General features: G+C 38.0%; 1 protein-coding gene across 2 annotated transcripts in view; it reads right to left on the bottom strand.

Moving 5' to 3' along the window:
- Nucleotides 1–686: 686 nt before the first annotated feature.
- LOC143035097 (uncharacterized) overlaps nt 687–25,000 on the bottom strand; it is a 149,382-nt gene continuing 125,068 nt past the window's right edge. The window contains exon 5 of one of the 2 annotated variants that reach the window (XM_076201654.1): nt 687–804. In XM_076201654.1, coding sequence (XP_076057769.1) covers nt 794–804 — 11 coding nt within the window. In that variant the 3' untranslated portion in view covers nt 687–793. The remainder of the gene's footprint in view (nt 805–25,000) is intronic. The other variant, XM_076201653.1, reaches the window with a different exon arrangement.

Genomic DNA, 25,000 nt, shown 5'->3' with positions numbered 1-25,000 from the left:
TAATTAACCGTAAAAGAGTTATAAAAGGGAGGAGGAGGAGGTGACAAATTACGTAATGTTTGCAGACGAAGCTGTAATGACCGAGATGGTGAGAAGGAGTTCCAGGGAATGGTAAAAAGGTTTGCAGAGGTCTGAGAGGAGAGAGAGTGAGTGAGTTTGGCGTGAATCTCACTTTAAGAAGAATGGTAATAGGAAACAGGGAGAGACGGAAATATTTTGTTTCCGTTTAAGAGGAAGTCGCTTGGAAAAGGTAGAAATGTTTAGATTTACTTGAGATAGATTTGATGGCGGATGGAGAAATTGAACAGGAAATGGAGCGTGGACCGAGATATACAGGCGAATTGACTTGTATTTAATCCATTTACCACCGTGGTCTTCCTACAGTTGAATAAAACCACTTGGCCCTAGGCAAAAGGAAATCCTACCTTTGACGTACAAAATTGGACAAATTTGGGTTAAAAAAGAAATAGGCAAGAACTGGTTTACCAACAGAGTGATTAACGAAGGGAATAGACTAACCACGCAGTGAGCGCTGGTTGGGGATGACGAGTGGTGAAAGGCATGGAAATGCCCAATGGTGGCATAATGGTCTCTTACAATCTCCTCCATTCTTACGTTCTTGTAGTCACAAATGGGTTTAAGAGGTTGTGGATAGTGAGTGAAAGACTTACCTTACTTACCGTCGTGCCATATCCTCTTGGACTTCGGCAACCATGGAGCGCCACCGTTCACGGTCCCTCCCTAGTTACTTGTAACATCTGTGCTGGTTTGAGTTCTTTTCCCGTCGCCCTCATCAGTGAAAGACTACAAATAGAATAAAGGTTGAGGGTACATTGTACATTGGAATTCGCACTGTTGTGTGGGAACAAGATGTGGAAGCTATGTATAGTGGAATTCGTACCGTTGTACGGAAACAAGATGTGGACGTTGGGAATGTCACAGTGGAGAAGAGTTGGGAGACAAATGTCAAAACTGAAAAATGAACGACTGTGGTGGAATAGATGATCAGAACCTTGTTGAGGTGGTTTGGGCACGTGGAAGAGATAAGGGTAAAATGGTGAGGAGGTAACAAGTGGGGGTGGGGGGAAAGGGGCAGAAGAAAACCGAAAAAGGAGACATAGAGTGTAAAGGTCCACATAGAATACATGATGAGCACGAAAGCAACTTATTGGGGGAGAATAGTAAAGAACAGAAGAGAAGGTACATAGATTGGGGGATGAGAAGGGAGACGGAATTCGGAAACAGAAGAACATAAGAGGGGTAGATGGGGTGAGGAGGACGCACGGAGAGGAGCGAATAGAAAAAAAAGTGGAATATATGAAAGAGGCAAAAGTGGCGAGTATAAGCCAGGAGGAGCTTAACTTCAACCTAAGCTTTATTTGCCTTACCAGGGTAACTGGCGGTCATCATTAGCAATCGGATTTAAACTCTAGTCGACCTTATAAGGTACAAAATGAAAAACTGATACACCTCATTAAGGTATACAAGAGATAAGGATCTATATTTTTCTATCTATTGCTGCAACTTTTGTGTGTTTAAATGTTTACTGAGATGGATGAAGAAAATGATCCCGTCTTTTCTTTTTATGAAGATGGATAATAGGCTGGGAGGCCTCCTATTAATATTCACTCAAAAATCGACGACCTCCATTCGCGGAGAAAATATGAAGTGTCTGAAAAATGAACACCGGCATGCCAGATGATGATGATGATAATGATGATACTAATAATGATAATGGTGATAATAAAAATAATTGAAATTAAAGATACACTGAAACGGGTTTCAATCAATGTGTACTCTTCGAAGGATCTTGCATTTGCGTCGAATAGGCATACCTATGAACATGATTGCATATTTAATTATATCTGTGTATATATATATATATATATATATATATATATATATATATATATATATATAAATATATACATGTATATAAATATATATATGTATATAATAAATATAAATATATATATATATATGTAATATGAATATAAAAATATATATATACATATTATATATATATATATATATATATATATATATATATATATATATATATATATATATATATAATATGAAATAGCAGAGTTAGTTCATCTCGTCATTCAATTCGTCGCCTCCTCCTCTCCTCCCTCGCCCACGCCTCCACGTCCATCTCCGCCTCCACCTCCGCCTTCGCGTCCATCTGTGACTCCATCTCCTCCTCCTCCTCCTCCTTCACCCTCCACCTCCAATTTCGCTTTTATCTCTTTATCCAGTTCCACCTTCGCCTCCAGTTGCTTCTCTTCCTCCACCTCCTCCTCCTCCTCCAGCTCTACCTCTGTCTCTGCCTCCCTCTCCTCCTCCAATTCTACCTCCGTCACTACCTCATCATCCAGCTCTTTCTCCTCGACGTCCTCCTCCTCCTCCTCCCCCCGCCCCTCCCCTCACACCTCACATGTCCACGGGTACGTACGTGGCGTTGCTCCTGGTTTTCTTTTCGGCCTCTTTAATTAATAATGTCTGTCTGTCCCACCGCGTAGACGCCGTGACGTCATCACTCACGGGTTTGTTCTGGGTAGCGCGAGAAGGGAGACTGTTTAATGGAGTTAAGGCATTATCACACTGGGCTACTTTTCCTCCGACTTTCGGTGCAAATTTGCTGCCCACAGCTCTCGAGAAGGAATCTGTTATGCTGAAGGAAAGCCCTTTTCCACCAGCATATCAAATGACGTTCTATGTACTTTTGACGAGGAAACAAAATAGTTCGTCGTTGTGGTTTCCCGGCGAAAAACTTCTGGAGGTGGGCGGTACCGCCGACGAATCGGAGGTTGGAGGAAAAACAGCCCAGTGTGATAACCCCTTGAAAGGGCAATGACGGATCAAAATCAACTCTCGATGGATCAAGATTGACGAAGATGCGAGGACGGTAGCAGCCCTTATCGAAGAACAGTTTCCGGTGACAAGTTTCCGGTTTGTTGATTTAGCGAACTAAATCACCTCAGGGGGCCGAACTTATAAATGATCCATACATCTTCAAAATGTCGGTGATTTTACCTAAATCCCTATGTCGGCGACCTAAATGGTTATGTCTAGACTTAAATGCTTATGTCTAGACCTAAATGCTTATGTCTAGACCTAAATGTTTATATCTAGACCTAAATATTTATGTCTAGACATACCTCGACATAAGCATTTAGGTCACCGACATAGGAATTTACGTAAAATCTCCGCCCTTTCGAGGATTTATGTCTAGACGTAGGGGTTAGGATTATTTATTTATTTATTATTATTATTATTTTTTCTAATATAAATTCGGCCCCTGGAGACTTTGGGATCACGGTTTAGCCAGGACCCTCTCGGTCTACAATTCCCAAATTGGCATGTTTATGCGCTAAAACAGTTGATTTCCCCGAGACTCCTTGGCACGTTACCCATGCTCTTCCCCTTGTAATGAAATAGCGAGGATTTGACCAAATAGGAAATCTACTAATTGCGCCAAAAAAAAAAAAGCTGGTCCACCAACGATACGACCGTTGAGAAGCGTACGTCCACAGAAGAAATTATTCTTATATTCTATTTTTCACCATGTATGATTAAAATGTCATATACTTTCTATGTATCATAATTGTAAATATTTTTATTTAATGTTGAGTGTACCACTCAAGCATGTAGATACCTACTTCTGTCACATTGTAAATATTAATGTACGACAGAAAATTGATGTAGTGGCAACCGTCACAGCCTTTGTGGTCAGTTGTCTTGCTTCCTAGCGCAGATCTCGACTGGCTCTGGACAAGACAATTGGCTGCGATTTACTTGAGTAAATCCGTAGAGCTAAACAGCCTTTTACTTGCTCCACTACTCACATCGCCTCCACTACTTGCTCCTCTGCTCATATCGCCTCTAAAAAATGGATCAAACCTTCCACAACCTATCCTAACCTAACCAATGGAAGAGAGGAAGGACTGAAGCATCGAGAAAATGTAATCTGCCCAGTCTACTTCAACCTGAAGAGGATGTCATCAGTCAGGATCGAGAAGAATGAAGGAGGCTGAGTCTACTGATGAGACTTCAGCGCAATCGAGGAACTGAATTAAGTAATGAATAATCCACCCCCTTTGAGTAATAAAATGATCAAACTCCAGAAAAAAAAACTTTGTTTACTCTTATGTATAATCTAATAGTTTGGTTCAAGACATAACGGGATGTATTAGTACGCTTTCTTGTAAAATAAGCTTCATAAGACTTCTCGCTAAGTCGTAGATTAGCATGTTTATGCTCGATAGCAGCGGTTTTCCTCCGAGAGGAATTGGCACTCTTTCCTTCATAGTCTTCTCCATTCAGTTGTTGATCATTTCTCTCCTCCGTCTTCCTGAACATTTCAACTTTAAACTTGGCTCTTGTTATTAAAGCCCCACGAAAAAGAAACACGAATACTTTTTTCTTTTTAATCTTTAGCAAATGTTGTCATGTTACACACCCGAATGGCGTTTTCTGTGGAAGTCTTTGTTGCTGCTTTCGATCTCGTGTGACGAAGGACTCGGAAATTCACCAGTCGTCGTGCAGACCCAATAATTACAAGGAACACTGAGATGTTTTGTTTCTTTATTTATTGACATTTTATCTTTCCCTCCCTCTCTTACAAAGGATTACAAAGAAGGAGCATGCCGACAGGAGACCTTTTGATCCATATCTAGGTCGAATGCGAAAAAAAAATCATATTGATAATAAAACAATAAATAAAAACTATAATAATGTAAATAACAAATAAAATACATAAATAAATGCATAGGTATAGTTAAATGATAAACAAACAGGTAAATAGTAAATCATAATAAATTGACATATAACTAATAATAAATGAAAATCAGACAGACAAATGATAACAAAACAAAAACAAATAATATAAGATAAATTATAATCATTACAGCATCTTACTTAGGTATTTATCTAATTGATTCTTAAAGCTTCGAACTGAACTACATTGCACTACCTGTGCAGGAAGTTTATTCCATTCATTTACTACACGGTTGGCAAAGTTGTTTCTACCTACTTCCAAATTGAATCTATTTCCGGATAGTTTGAGACCATTGTTTCTTGTCTGATTCTCATTCAATGCGAAAATTTGGTCACTTTTGATGTCAATTCCCTTTAAAATCTTAAAGACCTGTATCAAGTCACCTCTGAGTCTACGCTTTTTTAGGGAAAACAGATTCATGTGTTTTAGTCGATTTTCGTATGATTTATTTTTGATATTTGGAATCAGTTTTGTGGCTCGCCGTTGTACTTTTTCCAGTCTGTCAATGTCTTTAATGAGATTCGGTGACCATACAGAAACAGCATATTCCAAATGTGGACGAACTAACGATTTATATAGCTTGTTAATGAGTGATGGACTTTTGAAATCAAAAGATCGCGCAATCAGTCCCAGAATCTTATTTGCTTTCTCAGAGGCTGAAATACACTGCTTGGATGATTTGAGGTCGTTACTGATAATTACGCCGAGATCTTTTTCACTATCCACTTTTGTTAACGAATTACCAAATAACTTGTAATCGTACTTAGTTATTTTACCTATGTGCATTACCTTGCATTTACTTGTGTTGAATTTCATTAGCCACTTTTCAGACCATTGCTGTAATTGATCTAAATCTTCTTGAATATCTAATTGGTTTGAGTGATCATTTGCCACTCCGCACAGTTTTGTATCATCAGCAAATTTGGAAACAGTAGATTTTAGTCCATGGTCTATATAATTTATATAAACTATGAATAGAAGTGGCCCAAGAACAGAACCCTGAGGAACTCCACTTGCAACACTTTTCCATCCAGAAGTTTTTCCATTTAAAACAACTCTGTTTTCGACCATTCAACCAATTACTAGTCCAACCTAATAGGCTACCACTTATTCCATGCAAAGCTAATTTAGTAAGTAGTCTTTCGTGTGGGACGGTATCAAAAGCTTTTGCAAAGTCTAGATATATTAAATCTATATTGTTTCTTTTGTCATAATTCGAGATAACTGTGTTGTAGAATTCGAGTAAGTTAGTCACGCAAGAATGTTTCCGTCTGAAACCATGCTGGCTATCATTTATCAAACGGTTACTTTCTAAATGTTGTTCGATAGCATCTCTGATGATAGTTTCCATTATTTTTCCTACAATTGAAGTCAAACTTATAGGCCTATAGTTATTTGGTTTCTTTTTGTCACCTTTTTTGAATATGGGAGTAACGTTAGCTAGCTTCCATTCTCTTGGGACATCTCCGGATATGATGGATTTCTTGAAAATAATTTCTAATGGAACAACAATCTCATTTTTCATTTCCTTAAGATTCTTGGATGCCAACCGTCAGGCCCTGGTGTTTCATTAATTTTGAGTTTGTCTATACACCTTTTAATTCTTTCTTTTGTTATATTTACCGTAGTGAGTAAGTTTACCCCAGACTTTTCACAGGTTTCAGTTTGGAATTGACTTTGAGGTGTTTCGTTTACGAATACCGAGCTAAAATAATTGTTTAAGATATTACACATTCCTTCATTTGAATATTCAAGTTGACCGTCAGCAGATAATAGTGGACCAATGTGATTCCTAACAACCTTTTTACCTCTAATGGAACTATAGAATTCTTTGGGATTCTCTTTGGATTTATCAGCAATGTTCATTTCGTATTGTCGTTTTCTTTTTCTTAGTCTTTTTTAAATCTCTCTGTATTGATACATAACTTTCAGTCATTAGATGCACCCGAACACTTATATTTCTTATAAGCCTGTCTCTTTTTAGCAATACTTTTTTCAGTTTCTTTGTCGAGCCACTTTGGGCGAGCCTGATTTGGGGGACGTCTGTCCTTAAAGGTCAGATATCAAGACTTCCGTAACTTTTTGTATTTACAGTTTAATGTACATAAAAAAGCATACTGATAGTATTCTATATAATTCCACCATTTACATCTTATCAAATTTGGCAAAAACAGTTGTTTGTCTTCATCTCATTGCGTCGTCTGCTATTCGAAACAACCCGCCCGTGCGCTTCGGGAACGTTTGGGGAATTCCGCGTTCATGACGTCACAGTTGCCAAACAATATTGTTATTCTGAGAGTGCATCGTATCGCTTTTGCATTGTCAGTCGTGTGTCGTCTCCCGAGTGTCTCAATTTTTTTTTTTTTTTTTATTGTCACAAAATTGTGATAATAATGGTGTACTGCGTTGCTGGAGGCTGCAACAATGGTAGTGGAAGTGGGAGGAGTTTCTTGTGTTGGGATGGTGTATAATACATACATTGTATTATTTCAGTACATTTCTTTATCATTGTATTGTGTATTAAGTATATTTATATTGTATTATATTCTGTGTGTGTTTTGTATATATATTTCTAAATTACGTATTTATTATTTTTATCAAATGCCGCAAGGCTTGGAGTGAGTAATCTGGCAACCCCGCATGAGTAGGGTCGAAAGCCAGTTGACACCTGACGTTCACGTCTCCCGCACGCGTGTCTATTGTGTTCGTGTCATTTTGTCATTCGGAGCCAGCCCGACGATCGGAATGGATAGAAAGGTGAACAGAGCAGGCAAAAGACCGGGCAAACTGTGGGAGCCTTAGAAGTTTTCAGAACTTTGCTCTGACCACTTCGAAGAGGAATGCTTCGAAATGAATCTAGCGTTATCGATTGGATTTATGGAGAAGACCAGGAGACATCTAAAACCTGATGCCGTGCCCTCAATTTTTGCAGCTACTACAAAGGATTCCACGCCGAAACCAAAAAAGAAAAGTAGGAGGTCAGCGTTTGATAAACGCCGGAGGCTTGAGGTACCGTAGGCAGTTTACTTTTTCTGACTCCATGCATCATGTGCATGCGTTAGGGTGCATCCCCACTATGCCGATCGGCTGGCATGATCGGCAAGGCCGAGTCAGTGAAGACGTGACCGTTGGTTTGCATCGTAAGCCGATCTGCATGCCGATCCTAACCCGAACGGTGGCGGTCTCTCATCAAAGGAAGCCGATCGGCTTCTCTAGGTGTGGACGCCAGGCGGCCGATAGTGTTGCCGTCCTGCGGAAACTCGTCATCAAAACGGATAGATACGTCATGCTGGGGACATGACGTCATCAGCGGAATTATGTCCGTAATGTCCCTTTTCTTCTTAAATTCAGAAGTATATGGTAGAAAAAGATAAAATTACAATTGGTTCGTCTTGTTATTGTATTCCCTAAATTAAAATAGGTTTAATCACGTACGAATATCACTATGAATGGTGGTACAAGGTGATTACCTACTGTTTCACACTAAAACTCCGTGGACTGTCGTAATCATGTATTTCAACCTGCGAGTATATTATAAATATCCTTACATAAATCCACAGTATACATAACGTGAAAAGTGTTGAAACCATCAACAACAAAAAAACACTTGTGCAAATTTACATTGGAATTAAACGAGGATAATCCTCTACATAACCATCAATAAATCTTTTGAATAAACGTAACTACAATGACAGTTACAATAGTATGAAATATATAGACATTAGTAACAAATAAGAAGTCCAACATTCCTCTATGGCTAATTACACGATTATAAATTTCACAACTTAAGCTATTGTAAGTACTCATCTAAATCATATTCCATACAAGCAATATATTGAAATCAGTATTACTTTACGCAAACAATCTGTTAACCGTAATACAACGCTCCTATCACATGTTACAAAATTTAGAAATCATAACTCACATTAGTGCTCCAAGCCTTCTAGTGTGAAAATCAAACCATCACCCGGGCAGGGACCTAGGTCCTTACATTTTCACCTCGGACGCTGATTCCTCACCGCTGCCCGCCTCACACCTCGAAATCACCGACGAGAATGTCGGTGTAATGAGCGTCACCTCCCTAGTAATATCCACGCGAACAAACGCACAGCGATACGCGCAGAAACGGTTCCCTACACAAATACAATATACAAGATCCCAAAGGAATAAACATGTGATGCATTTATTCAATAATTACAGTACATCAAATAGATACAAATAACTTTAATTAATACAAAATAAACATACAAATGCACAAGTCATCCTAAGTGGTTCATACAAGCAACTTGAACCAATATCATCGTATAGTGATGATACAATGCATTTATTTAATAATTACAGTACATTAAATAGATATAAATAACTTTAATCAATACAAAATAAACGTACAAATGCACAAGTCATCCTAAATGGTTCGTACAAACAACTTGAACCAATATCATCGTATAGTGATGATACACCTACACTGGACTACGGAAATGTCCAGCTCAATATTTATTACTATACTTCCTCGTTGCATTTACCTCTGTGACATATCACAAAACTACCATCCTCCCTCACCTACACTTATCCAGAGTGCAATGTAACCTAGGTTGGCCAGATACAAGTCCATATGTCACATCATTACATTACAATCATATCACTGGGCAAATCGACAGCTTTCTCAGATACAGCAGTAGCAGGACCAATGAGATCCAACAAAGTCTGAAAGTCAATGTTTGTCATGCGAAAGAAATTTCGAAATCCCATATCACATCGGTATTTTAAGTTTAACTCGTTTGCATTGTCTAAAATCAAGTCTTTCATTAAATCACTTCCACTGTATATATTTCGACTCTTGAGACTTGGACGAACCCAAAATCTTTTTTTGCGAGCAGGTACACAAAAATCGGTAATTATAGCAGCCGCTCTCAACAGAACTGCATCGCCCTCGTCACTCATCTTGCGTTGCGTGGCACGTACTGACTGAAAGTCTAGTGAGTACCTGTGCCGAAATGCAGAGGGCCAATTGCATTTGCCGTGTGGCAAAGCCGAGCGGCATAGTGGAGATGCACCTTTAGGCTTAGGCCTATGCCTATGTCAGAGAGGGCTTGTTATAAATTCCATGGACATGCAGGATGGCCTATATAGGCCTAGTGAATTAAACTGGCCCTGAAGCCATGGACCGGAGCAGTGGCGGCGCCAGGGGGGGGGGCTTTAGCCCCCCAAAAAAGTGGCCAGCCCCTCCATTAGCCCCCCCAACTGAAATGAGCAAATTGAAAATTTAAAACACTCATTGAAATAATTTTATTAAGTGGAATTTTTAATTGCCAGGGCTAAAGATTTGTCAGCCATCAGTGCTAGCCCTACCATTAACCCCCTCCCCTTCTGAAATGAGGATAATATATGTCTATTATCATATCAGACTGCAGAGGACCTTCAGTCACTATCAGATGCATACAATGCAGCCTATGAACGTTTTGGGATGCAGGTCAATACAGATAAGACCAAAATACTAGTCAAGCACCCACCTGGTCTCCTGCTCCCTAATACCAACACCATCGTAAATGGCCAACCTCTAGAAGAAGTGGACCAGTTTACATACCTAGGAAGCATCCTAACATCTTCTCCCACATGCAAGAAAGACGTGGAGAACAGGATCAGGGCAGCCCACTCCGCCTTTGGTCGACTCAATTACCGCGTGTTCAACAACCACGCACTGACGATGGCCACTAAAATCATGGTCTTCAAGGCAGTAGTCCTTTCCATGCTCTTATATGCCAGCAAAACATGGACCCTATACAGAAGCGATATACAAAACCTAGAACGCTTCCAACAATATAAGCTAAGGCAAATTTTATATATTACCTGGGAGAGCCGCATCACCAACCTGGAAGTACTGGACAGAGCTTCAATGACCAGCGTTGAGGCCACTATCATCCATCACCGCCTCCGCTGGGCAGGGCACATCCACAGAATGGATCCATCCAGGCTCCCCAAGAAAATGCTCTATGGCGAGCTCGCCAACGGGACCAGACCACGGGGAGCACCTAAACTGCGCTACAAGGACCAGCTCAAGCGCACCCTGGCAATGGCCAACATCGACCCTTCCTCGTGGGAACAAACTGCCAGGGACCGGGCAGTATGGAGGAGTACAACACGCCAAGGCACCGAGGACTTTGAGGAGAGGAGGAGGGAAAATGATGAGGCAAGAAGAAGGAGAAGAGAGCGACGCGAACAACCCCGCCCTCCCCCCACACTCCCCTGCGAACACTGCCCGCGACTCTTCCACCACCGACTAGGCCTCGCAAGTCATACAAGACACAAACATCAACGAAGATAGGAGACGAATGACTAGAACCCGATACTCGGACACGAGTGGGTGCCGACGATTATCATATTACTATTAGCCCCCCAAAAATTTGGTCAGCCCCCTCAACTAAAAATTCCTGGCGCCGCCGCTGGACCGGAGGTATAAAATATTGCAGATTCCTACAAAAGACACACTAAATCAGATGTAGTGTCTGAAAGACAATCGCGAACACGGTTTAATCATTGAAGCACTGACTAGCTTGTGTACAGCAGCAGTATTGCCATCACATAAACATGATAAAGAGTCAACAGACTAGTACATGGTACATGACTTTGTAATCAAACTAACAATGATTTCATAAGTCCACATTGCTTCCTGATATTTATATCACATGTCATTACGTTCACATCAAACTTGGGGATATTTGAAACCACAGTATGTATAGTCCTCACTTTCCCACTGTGCACGAATTCGTGAGACTGCACAAGATGGCAAAACTTTTCTGTTTTTTTTACCAAGGATGTGGTAAATCCATCTGGTGAAGTGCCGGTAAGCAATATATCTGTATAGCCTGAAAGAAACAACTGCATAAATATTGATAGTCATTTTTTGATGTTTTTCCTTGTACATATTTTTATTTTTATGCACTTTACTGTGTTTAGTAAAATAGAAAATACACAGTTGACAGTACTTATTAAAAGATTATTTGGCTTCATTTTATTTACATGTATTCATTCATTCATTTCAGTATTTTAAATGAATAATCTCGATCTTGCAGGAAGAAATGGCCACAAGGCAATTCATATCATTTAATTTTCCCCCCATGCTTGGAATTTTAGAGAGAGACTGACAAATGATCGTCGACATAAAAACAAAGGACCCCATCCCATGCTTGCAATGATAGCCTGAATAAGGTAGGAATAATGCACTGAATTTCATACCAGTTGGTATTCCCAATCCTATGAGAGTGGTCAGATCTTTTGCGTTTGCGTCTAAGAGGGGTGGTAGGCCCATCTTGATTCTCGGCACCGTCTAAATCAACGTCGCCGTCGAATTCCGTCTCCTCCCCCGTGGTCTCGGGTTCTGAATCTGACAAATCACTTTCCCCTTCTTCTTCGCTATTTTGTTCACCACTTTCTTCATCTTCACTTGCACTGTATTCCGACGAAGAAACGGGCTGTCCTATTATCAGTTCGAACTGGTAAGGCTTTACAATGCGATGTTCGGCGATATCAAACTCCTCTTCCTCTTCTTCCACCATACATACTATCCTTCCGAATTGGAATGCACAATGGGCCATTTTTGCGAACAAATTTGGATTAAAAATGAACATTAAGATGAATAACTCGATTGGAATGACTGAGCTGAACTACAGCGTGTGTTTCTTTGTCCAATTGTTTGGCAACTGTGACGTCACCGCCGGTTCACCTAGCGGCGATTACTGGTACTAATTACTAATCGACTAGAACATCTAGACTTCGGAAAAGTGGTATGTGAGGCGCAATTAAAAGTGAATTTTCTGAATAAATTCTTCTGTAACAGGTAAAAACTTTATTTGTATGCTTTTAAAAAGTACTTTTTCGAGCAATACGATGATTTTTAGCGAATGGTATATCTGTTGATATCTGACCTTTAAAAGGAATGTAAGTTTGAATCATCTTAGTGAGCGTATTTTGAAATATTTCCCACATCTGATCTACAGGCCTTTCGTTTAATTTTGCCTCCCAATCTGTAAGCTGAAGCTCCTAACGTAGTCCTATGAACTGAGCTTTACTGAAATCGGGTATTTTAGAAGCACAAGTATCTATTCTAAAATTGTTTAGGAGTTTGAATCTGACTAAGTTGTGATCGCTATTTGCAACAGATTCACCGACTTCTACATCACTTACCATGCTTTCGCGGCTAGTGATCAAAAGATCGAGTAAGTTTCCATATCTTGTGGGCTCTTTTACATGCTGAATTAAGTAATTGTCACCAAGAAAATCAATCAAGCAACTACCTATATGGCCATGTTCAAGGGTCATCCAATCAATGTCAGTAAAATTGAAATCACCCATTATCAATAAATCCCGGTTGCAGAAACTAGACAGTTCTTGAAATAACAGTTTGTCGTCTGCTAATGATAATGTCTTTGGCCTATATATTACACCTATATTAATTTTTTGTCCATTTGTTTGGGTTAACTCAACCCACAAACTATCATATGCATCCTGTTTCACTTTCTCTAAAACACAAGCATGAACATTGTTTTTAACATACAATAGAACACCCCCACCTTTCATGTGGTTTCTATCCTGATGAAAGTGTTTAAATCCCGCAATATTAAATTCAGCTTCGAACTCTGTACCATTTAACCATGTCTCAGTTATTCCTATCATATCGAGATTTTCGCTTTTGACATACGCCTGTATTTCTTGAAATTTGTTCCTAATACTACGAGCATTAAAGTACATGGTTTTAAGAAACTCGTGATTATTTCTTTTTGGCACATTTTGAGTTTCAATATCATGTCTTATATTATAATTTTTTTTTATTTATACCTTGCTCTATATTATTATCATTTGGTCCTTCATTGACATTCAATGCCTCATTAACATTTCTTCTATCAAAATTAACATTTCCCCCATCACGGACATCTGGTCGATCACGGTCATCCGATCTCTTTTGTACATTTTGTCCCCCTACGTCACCGTGATTCACGCCGGCATCCCTTTCTAAAATTATATTTTGTCCTCCAGTGACATTATATCCTACCGTGATATTTTTTCCTCCACTATAATTACATCCCATCGTGATCTTTTGTCTTCCACTGTCATTACATCCTATCTTGATATTTTGGCCTTCATTGACATTCTGTCCGGTATCCCTTCCTAAAATTATATTTTGTCCTTCACTGACATTATATCCTACCTTGATATTTTCTCCTCCATTATCATTACATCCTATCGTGATATTTTGTTCTCCCCACTATCATTATTTCCCATCGTGATCTTTTGTCCTCCACTGTCATTACATCCCATTGTGACATTTTGTCCTATGACATTACATCCTAATGTGACATTTCGTCCTCTAGCGACATTACATCCTACCATGATATTTTGGCCTTCATTGACATTCTGTCCGGTATCCCTTCCTAAAATTATATTTTGGCTTTCACTGACATATCCTACCGTGATATTTTCTCCTCCATTATCATTACATCCTATCGTGATATTTTGTTCTCCACTATCATTACTTCTCATCGTGATCTTTTGTCCTCCACTGTCATTACATCCAATTGCGACATTTTGTCCTATGACATTATATCCTAATGTGACATTTCGTCCTCTAGCGACATTATATCCTAAAATTATATTTTGTCCTATACTGGCACATTGTTCTACATTAATGCTATACTCTACACTGTTTTCCCAAGTACATTCTATTTCCCCTTCCCTTTGGGCTTCTGCCCTAAAAAAGGAGCTAGTTCATTACAAACTCCCACAATGAGGTTTGTAAGAACATCTTTGCCTCTGCGGGTAAGGTGGATCCCATCAGAAGCGCAAAGGTCATGGCGCCTAGAAAAGAGATACCAAGGATCAAGAAAGTGGTATCCCAATTGTGTGCACAACTGCGATATCCTATGATTGATCCCTATGGCTCTACTGTTCCAACACGAGCCTGCGTAGATCCTCGGGAGGATCCCACAGACTACGTGACGGCTCCCACGTTCCTTCATCTCCTGAAGGAGGACCTTGTAATTCCGAACAAGCTCCTCTGATCTCACCCTACCTACATCGTTACTTCCCGTATGAACAATCGTAACCGTGTTCTTCCGTCCTTGCTCCCTGATGGACCGGGTACAATCGACGATCCCACGGCCCGGTTGACATACAAGCTTGCAACGTCGCTTCGTCTTCCGCTGCAGGATGTCGTCATAGCCTCGCACCATGGAGTCCCCCACCACCAAGAACTCCTGGTTTTCAGCCACTTCATCCTCCAGTAGAGCAAAACGATTGGCTAGAGCCAGCGGTTGCTCTACAGGGCACACGTCTACCGAACGCGGGCTCGACAAACGGGACCCCACGGAGCGCCACTCGCTCATGGCAGTGACAGTAGGTGAAGCAGTGGAACGCTCTTTGGGTTGTGGGGAGGGTTCACTCTTCTCACGGAGCGCACTCCTGAGAAAACGAATTTCCTCCTCACACATCCTAAGACGGACCTCTAGGTTCACACAACCTTCACAAGCCATTTCGCTCCCCCTTTAGCAATAAAAACAGCAAAGAGAAAATACAAATCAACAACAACAAAAAATCAAAGCGATCTCTAATAAACTAAATACGCGAAGCTTACTCTGCTTACCTTATACTATTTCTCCTACCTTTGGAGTACGGTAACAGAAAACTGTTTTGAATTTAAATAGAACATTGCACTTTATCTTATATCTGTAACTGTATAGCGCTATACGTATACAATCACAAAAACACAACACAATCACTTACACTTTTCGGAGATATAAATTTCACAGGTATTCACTAGCTGGTGTCTGTGCAGAAAAACGAGGTCTCTAGCTGAGGTCACGAGCGGACTGAGCTGAGGTCACGAGCGGACTGAGCTGAGGTCACGAGCGGACTGAGCTGAGGTCACGAGCGGACTGGGCTGAGGTCACGAGCGGACTGAGCTGAAGGAGTGGAATGTTACCGTATTTTACGGCTTGCAAGACGCTGCATCTTGGAAGACGCACCCTAATATTTGAAAGAAATTTCCAAGAAAAAAAAAGAAGTCATTCTCATACAAGAACACATTCACCATATACCCAACCACTGAACACAAAAACATAAGAAGCAAGGACGACATGTATTGGACGTACTGTTTACATTACGAAATCACTTGTCTAATTTTGTTTGTATGGCGATGATACTGGTTGGTGATTTGTAAATATACTATACATTTTTTATTGTCCAAGGGTGGTTTTATTTTCATAAAAATAAGATAAAAATTTAAAAAATATGGATGTAGATATATAAAACTCCACTGCCGAATCATTTTTTCGGTAGGCGGTGGTCCAAAGTGTCTTTCTGCTGCTCTTTTACAGTGTTCTTTGGCATATCATACAACTTGTAGCTTGTATGCGATAGTATAACTAAACCGTTTTGATGAACTAGCCATGGGTGATAATTTCCAGGACAAAAAAATCTTATGACACGTGTGATAGCCTGGTGGTAACTGATAAAGGCACCTGGCATTTGCATGCATTCGTGTGTATGTGTGTGTGTGTGTTGCTATGAGACGAGGGAACGGCCCATTTTCTCCACACGCCGAGTAGGCTCCAGGAAGGATTATAGTATTGGAAATACTTGTGACAGCTAAGTACTGAGTTTACATAATATACATACATACATATACCAAGGCTTTTTCCCCCTTTCAAGGGAGGTAGCCAAAAAGGGAAAGGCATAAAATCACTCCCACCCATTTCATCCCTAAATACACTCCACACCCCTCCCACCCTCCCTCTCATCTGAGCACCTCCTGGATGACGGGTCATCCCTGCACCTTGCCCACCGCCCTGGGTCAAAAGGTTGAATCAAATAGTACTTAAGCTAACATCATAGTGTAATGACTCAACATACAAATCCAGGTCGCTATCGGTCAAGTGTCCAAGCTTACATGAGCCTGGGTGTTGCCTTACAATACAACATTCGTCTTGGAAGACGCATTAGCATTTTTCAGGGTATTTTTTAGGAAAAAAGTGCATCTTGTAAGCCGTAAAATACGGTATATGAATTTCTTCGCAGATGATGCAAAAATACTAAAGAAAGTAAGAACAGAGGAGGATTGTGAATCATTACAGTTAGACCTGGACAAAATCTGGAAATGGACTCAAAAGTGGGAAGTTAACTTCAATATCAAGAAATGTAGGATAATGGAGTTTGGAAAAAGTAAAAACAGAATATCAAGAAATTATAAAATTGGTGAAGAAGTCAAAAAAGTGAACTCAGAAAGAGACCTTGGAGTAATAATCAGCAAAGATATGACACCAGGCAAACATATCAATAAAATAGTCAAAGAAACCTTCAACCTATCAAGGTCAATGAAAGTGGCATTTGACTACTTGGATGAAGAAATTATTTAAAAAATATTAGTTACACTAATACGACCAAAACTAGAGTATGCAGCAACACTATGGACACCAAGTACTAAAAAGAATATAAAGAAATTAGAAAGAATACAAAGAGCAACAACAAAATTGGCACCAACTCTTTCCAAATTAACATACAAATAAAGATTGTCCAAATTCGGATTACCAACTCTGGAACAAAGAAGAGAAAGAGGAGATCTGCTGACTATCTATAGAATCATGAAAGGAATGGAAATCCTAGATAGGAATGATTTACTAAAATGGGACAATGGAAAAACAAGAGGACACGAAAAGAAACTAAAAAATGTTAACTATAAAAGAGACCTGAAAAATATAGCTTCCCACACAGAGTACTGGATACCTGGAATAATTTATATAATGAAACAGTGTGTGCAAACATTATTCAAGATTTTAAGAAAGATAGACAGGTCACCACGAGCATAGCTCCCTTCCCGTATAACACAACTGGGTAAATACACTTCGCGTAAAATACAACTAGGTAAATACATATTCTGAAGAGAAAAGAGACCTCTCAAAGTAAAACTAAATTCACAGAGGATAGAAGAAATATTAACTAATGCAGGAAGACTAGCAAAAAGTAAAAACTACGAAAATTTATGGATAAAAAAGGAACTGAGTGATGAGGAAAAAGAGAAAGAAAAAACACTAAACGAGGAAGCTAAGGAAAAGAATGAGAAAAGAACTGAGAACAAAAGGAAGAATTTTTTTGGAGTGTGATGGATTTGAGACTGAGGAAATGGTACATAAGAGAAAAAGGAAATGCAGGAGAAAGAAGAAAAGGCAGAAAAGGAAAAAATTGAAGGTAACATATACCAACATAGATGGATTGATATCAAGAATAGATGAATTGAATGGCTATCTGGCACAAGAAAAACCATATATAATGGGGATTGTGGAGATGAAATTAAAAGGATCATTACCACAAAATAGTATAGGCCAAGGATTACATAATTGTTGGATCAGAAACAAATAAACAAAGCATGGTAAAGGAGTCATGTTGCTAACCAAGAAAGGCCTAAATGCGACAAAAATCACAGAAGGAAAGAACAATATGGAGTTGATTATGATAAGAGTTGAGGATAGAGATATGAAAAATAAAAAGTATGCAGTGATTTATGTCCCGCCTAAAACTCATGCATGGAATAAAAGTGAGCACTCCAAAATGCTGGAAGATACAAGACAAACATTAAATGAAACTCTAAAGAAAGAAGGAAATCTGGTAATTATGGATGATTTTAACTTGAAAGAAATATGTTTGGAAGAAATGACTGTGAAAGGTGAAGATCACTGGGGAAACACATTACTGGAAACGACCAATGATTACACATTGACGCAATGGGTCAAGGAAAATACCAGATATGGAAATAACAATGAACCGTGAAGATTGGATTTGATATTCACATCAGAACCCGAAATTGTGGATAAAATCAAATACAAGACTCCAATTGGAAAAAGTGATCATATACTACTAGAACTAGAATTAAATGAAGAAACAAATATAGAAATAAATGAAAAACACAGAAAAGGAAGACTAATGTGTAACAAAACAATTTAAAGAAACTTAGAAAATTCTTTGAAGAAGCAAATTGGGAAAATTTTAATAATGGAGAAACAAAGGTGGAAGAGAAATGGACAATTTGGAAGGAAATCTATAAGGAAGGAGTGGACATGTATGTACCTACACAAAATCAGGAAAGGATATATATATAAAATCCTGGTTAAAAAAAAAAAAAAAAAAAAAAATGGTGAGGCAAAAGACAGAAGAGAGCCTGGAAAAGATAAAAAGAAAAATGAAAAATGGAAAATACACACCAAACTAAGAAACAAAAATACATAAATACATACATACATATACCAAAGGCTTTCTCCCCCTTACACAGGGGGTAGCCAAAAAGAAAAGGTATACAAACCACTCCCACCCATTCCATTCCCTACATATTCTACTCCCCTCCACCCTCCTCCATCCCTCTTATCTTGGCACCTCCTGGATGATGGGTCATCCCTGCATCCTGTCCACTGCCCTGGGTCAGAAGCAGTGTCGCAAGACACAGCACATCCACAGCAAGGCCGCTTCATAAATTCGGCGACCCTCCCCTCTCCGTCCCCTCATGCAGAAAAGGAGAAGACGGGAAGAAATCCCTTCAGGCTGCTTATATAAAGGATAAAAATACATAGGGAAGAAAAAAGAAATTATGAAAAGGACATAATAGACAAATGTAAAGATCAACCCAAGTTATTTTATAGATATGTAAACAGCAAACTAAAAAACAAACAGGAAATACTCAAGTTATGTCAAGGTAATAAAGAATACACAGAGGATATGGAAATGACATATTATGAACAAACATTTCAAATCTGTATTCACCAAAGAAAAAGAAAATCTACAAAACTGTGATCAAGGAAATGAAGTAAGATTTCCTCAAATGAAGGAATTAAATATTACTCAGAATGAAATAAGGAATCAAATATTAAAGCTTAATGTTAACAAATCACATGGCCTAGACGGAGTTGCAAACTAAATACTAAGGGAATGTATAGATGAACTTCTCACCTTCTAACAGGAAAAATATACAAAATAATTGAATACTCACTCAAAGAAGGAAAATTACCGGGAGACTGGAAAAATACCAATATAGTGCCAATATACAAGGGAGAAAATAAGACCCCAACAAATTATAGACCAGTGTCCCTAATGAGTACAGGTCGAGTCTCGATTATCCGAAATCCTCGGGATTTTTACCGGAAATGATAATCAATTTTTACAGATTATGCAGGAATTCATTGTAAATTAATAAAAATTGTACTAGAGATAAGGAAATTAATTAAGTAGTCATTAAAGAAGTTAAAAAAGAAGTTAAATAAGGAAATACAGGTACAGGTAAATGATAAAAAGAATCCATAAATACAGGAATGAGTCATAGTACTATACTGTATTTACCAAGGGTAGGTGATTTCTTCCGCCTACAAATTGTAGAACCCACACAATTACTGCAGAGATGAATTACATAGAGGTGGATGGAGTTTTATCAGCGGCAAGGGTGATGTCAGGGATTGGGTCTTCATCAGATGTGTCATGTAAAAATCCAGGTAAAATCACATCAGGCGTTTCTGGGGTAGGGTTCGATGCTGCTGGTGTGTTGCTCCTAGGGTTAGAGGCAGAGATCTGGTGCACTAAAAGGTCCTGGTTGAGGTGACATTGGCAGAGGTTGTGGTGTAGAGGCAGACATTTTCTTTAAAAAATCCTGGATTTTTTGTTGTTTCATGTCTTTGGGCTTCTCTTTGATGAGTTTTCCTTGGAGGTTGTAAATCCACATAATTTCTTGCTCAGAAATAAATGGCCTTTGCTCAAGTGCAGCAATAAATTTCTCAGCGAGTTTGATGGTTTCATTGAGAAAAATCTTCAGCTTGTACAGTGCCATCATCTACTTCTTCTTCATCACTGCTTTCATTTCCTCCATCAGGAGTTGTTACCATTCTAACAATTTCTTCATTTGACACTTGGTGAGTGAGTGGAGCATCAGCGTCTACCTCCATCCATTCATTTAAGTTTTCCTCATTTAGACTCCTTGCAACCTCACTGTTGAATTCTCTTGCATAATTCAAAATGTCTGCTACAGTGTCTCCCCCCATTGGTAGCTTGATGAACAATAGCATCAACTAGTGGCAGGAATGTTAACTGTAAACACAAACACTCATCAGTATGGTACTGCCTGACTTTTTTTGGTACGGTACGATGAATAAACTTTAAACTGCTGATTTTTCTGATTTTTCTTTGGATTTTTTTTATCAAATTTGCTGGATAGTGTATGGATTACAGGTAGTCATCGACTTATGACCTATGCGACTTACGACTGATCGACTTTACGACCACGAGATAGTGCAATAATATTTAACATTTAATAGTAATAGAATTGCAATGTTATGCCTGGCAATGCAGTACAACTACTTTGCACGCCATGAGACACAATTACGATAGTTTTGGCAGGCTGCCGGCAGCGTCAGCAAAATATTCTTTCATTTTTTTTTGTTTGAAGTAAAATGTTTCCTAATTTTGCCCTGAATTTTGTATTTTTATATATTTTACAATTAATAAAATGTAACAGTAAAACTTTTTTTATGCCTAGGCTAGTTTGTTGTCGATAACAATATGTTCAGTACAGTACATACAAGAAAAGAATGCGTTTTGAAAAAAAAATTTACCTTGCATTTTGTATTTTTATATGTTTTGCAATTAATAAAATGTAACAGTAAAACTTTTTTTATGCTTAGTCTGTTGTCGATAACAATATGTTCGGTACAGCATTTTGTATTATTATGTTTTGCTATTAATAAAATGTAACAGTAAACTTTGTTTATGCCTAGTCTGTTGTCGATAACAATATTTTCGGTACAGTATGTAAACGAAAAGAATGTGTTTTGAAATAGAAATTTTCCTGATTGTACCTTGCAATGATTTTAATTTAACAAAAAGGTACTTGTAGGTCAAAGATGACAGGACTTTATTCAGTATGCGTAGGCCTAGGCTACGTTTCCTAACGAAAATTTTAAAAAATTAATGAATATTAAAGAACGTAGCTCAAAGATAATAAGATAGAATATAATTTGTAATATCTAATAAATTTGTATATCATATAGAATGAATGTGGGTGTTCATGGTTTTATAACAAAACTGTACTGGTATTCTCTAGGAGCTAGTGTGGTATACAATAAAGATATGCAGAACAGGTTTAGACGAAAAACAGTGATTGGATTTTGAGAAAATTGTAATTCATCATTTAAGCTGAAAAACACGGATATTTGACATGAAACTTGTTTTTCAGTAACTCCTAACCTAAAATAACCATTCTATAAGAAAAATAGATCTTTCAGATGCAAAAAGAAAGGGGCGAGTTCCAGAATCATGCAAACATGGATTATAACATGAAATCTACAACACTCAGTAGCCTAGCCTAACCTAACATAATCATTCTATAGAAAAATAATTTTAAAAGTCACTAGAATGCTGTATGACTTACCAAATCCTGCCATCCCCGTTATGTTTCTATATCCAGTGGGCCCAATGTATGTCAAGGATTCCATATTAGGGGTTTGCACTAGCTAATGACCATAAAATAAGTATAATTATCAAGCAGATAAAATAATTTTTTTTTAGAACTACTCACCTACATAATATAGAAAAATATTCATTTTGTAAATTATAATACATCAATATAATACTGTATATGCTTTTCTTGGAGATCAATAAAAAAAGTGCATTAATCAAATAGTAATACACTAATGAATGGAGTTGCGACATTAGGCTCGAGATGCCATATTGTCTTCTCCCCAGTCCTGTCAGTGTCAGTTTGACAATGGTGTATTTACCTAGTTGTATTTTACGGGAAGGGGAGCTATGCTCGTGGTGTCCCGTTTTCGTATCATTTTATCTAAACTATTTTTAAATTCATGTATTGTTTTTGCACACACCACTTTCTCATCTAACTTGTTCCAACTGTCAATTACTCTGTGAGGAAAGCTGTTCCTTTTCAGGTCTCTTCTATAGCTGTCTTTTTTTATTTTCTTTCCATGTCCTCTTATTTCTGTCATCCCATTTTAACAGATTTTCTCTATCAGTAATTTCTATGCCTTTCATGATTCTGTAAATAGCTATCAAATCTCCTCTCTCTCTTCTTTGCTCTAGTGTCTGTGTAACCTACCGGGTGTTCTCCCTCTCCAAGTGATGTCACCAAGCTACATATTTTTAAAACAGTGCCAAGGAACTGAGCTGTAGTTCAGTTCGAAGCTTTAGGATTCGTTTAAACATTTAAGCAAGATGCCTTTATGACTGCCTTTTATTTTATATTATTTGATTATATGTTTGTTATTGTCAGTTTATTTATTATTTGCTTGATTTCCATTTATTATTATTTATCAGTTTATTATCATCTACTGTTTACTATTTAACTATACCTATGTATTATTTGTTATATTTATTATTATTTACATTATTATAATTTTTTTTGTATTTTATCTTTTTTTTTATCATATACATATTTTTTGCATCCGACCTAGTTATGGACCAAAAGGTTTCCTGTTGGCATGCTCCGCCTTTGTAATCCTTTGATTTTATTCAGTATGCATACGTTTCCTAAAGAAAGTCTAGTGGTAAAATAATAAAAAGGTTGAAAAATACAGTATCAAATATCATAGGTCAAAGATGATAGGATATATGATATGATATTCAGTATGCTTAGGCCCAAGTTACATTTCCCAAAGAAAATCAGATAAAATTATAAAAAGGTTAAAAATACTATACAACATAGTTCAAAGATGCTAAGATTATTTCAGTATGCTAAATATAATTTATATATATATATATATATATATATATATATATATATATATACAGTAACAAAAATAATGTATAAAGGGTAACATATACTATATATAAAGTCTGACTTGCGTCCAGATTGACTTACGACCTGTCTGTCGGAACTGAACTCGGTCGTAAGTTGACGACTACCTGTATTGATTTAGTGGTGTTTTTTTACAGATATTTATATGGATTTTGCAGGATAGTGTATGGATTATTGATTTAGCGGTGACTTTTTACAGATATTTACACGGATTTTGCAAATTTACACGGATTATCAATTTAACGGTGATTTTTTATGGAATTTCTGGGATAATGGAATATCCGAGCCCGGAAAATCAGGACTTCACCTGTACAATAGTTAAAATATGTGAGAGAGTCATCAAAGATAGATGGACAAAATACCTGGAGAACAATATACTGAACCTGAGGCAATTTGGATTCACACAGGGAAGATCATGTACCACTAATTTGATTTGTTTCTATTCAAGATTGGTAGATATATTGCAAGAAAGGGATGGCTGGGCAGACTGTGCATTCCTGGACTTACAAAAGGCATTTGATAAGGTACCACACAGAAAATTGCTATATAAATTGGAAACAATAGGAAGCATACATGGAAAACTATTGAACTGAATGGAGGATTTCCTACATGGAAGAAAAATGACAGTAGTGCTCATAGACAAATATTCAAAATGGGAAGAAATGAGTAATGGCGTCTCACAGGGGTCAGTACTAGCTCCAATAATGTTTTGCTATATATATGTGAATCACATGGATGAAAGTATTGAATGCTACATGAACTTCTTTGTGGATAATACAAAGTTATTAAAGAGAATAAGATCCAAAATAGACTGAGTTGTTACAGAGTGATCTGAAGAAGGTCTCAGAGTGGAGCAAGAGATGGGAAATAGAATTCAACATAAAGAAACGCAGTATAATCAAATTTGGAAAAAGCAAGAATAGATTATCAGGACAGTATAAAATGAATTAAAAAGAAGTAAAGAAAGTAAATTGAGAAAGGGACCTAGGAGGAGTAATCATCACCAAAGACATGTCGCCAAATAAACATAAATAAAATAGTTGGAGAAACATACAATTTGTTGAAATCAATAAAGGTGGCTTTTAAATACCTGGATAAGGAAATGATAAAAAAAATATTACAAACACTGATAAGGCCAAGACTGGAATATGTGGCACTGTTATAGTCACCCAGTACATATAGGAATATAAGAAAATATGAAAGAATACAAAGAGCAACGACAAAGATGGCCATAACACTTTCAAACTTGATGTATGAACAAAGACTGGGTGAACTGGAATTGGCGACACTAGAACAAAAGAGAACAAGGGGACCTGCTAACCATCTACAGGATTATGAAAGGAAAGGAATGCCAAGTAGGAAAGAGGCCAAACGCAGAGTATGGGATCCAA

This window comes from Oratosquilla oratoria, chromosome 18 (genome assembly GCF_046742065.1).
Source record: "Oratosquilla oratoria isolate Oo_2021 chromosome 18, ASM4674206v1, whole genome shotgun sequence".
Lineage (NCBI taxonomy): Eukaryota > Metazoa > Arthropoda > Malacostraca > Stomatopoda > Squillidae > Oratosquilla > Oratosquilla oratoria.
This window is presented reverse-complemented; position numbering and strand designations above follow the sequence as displayed.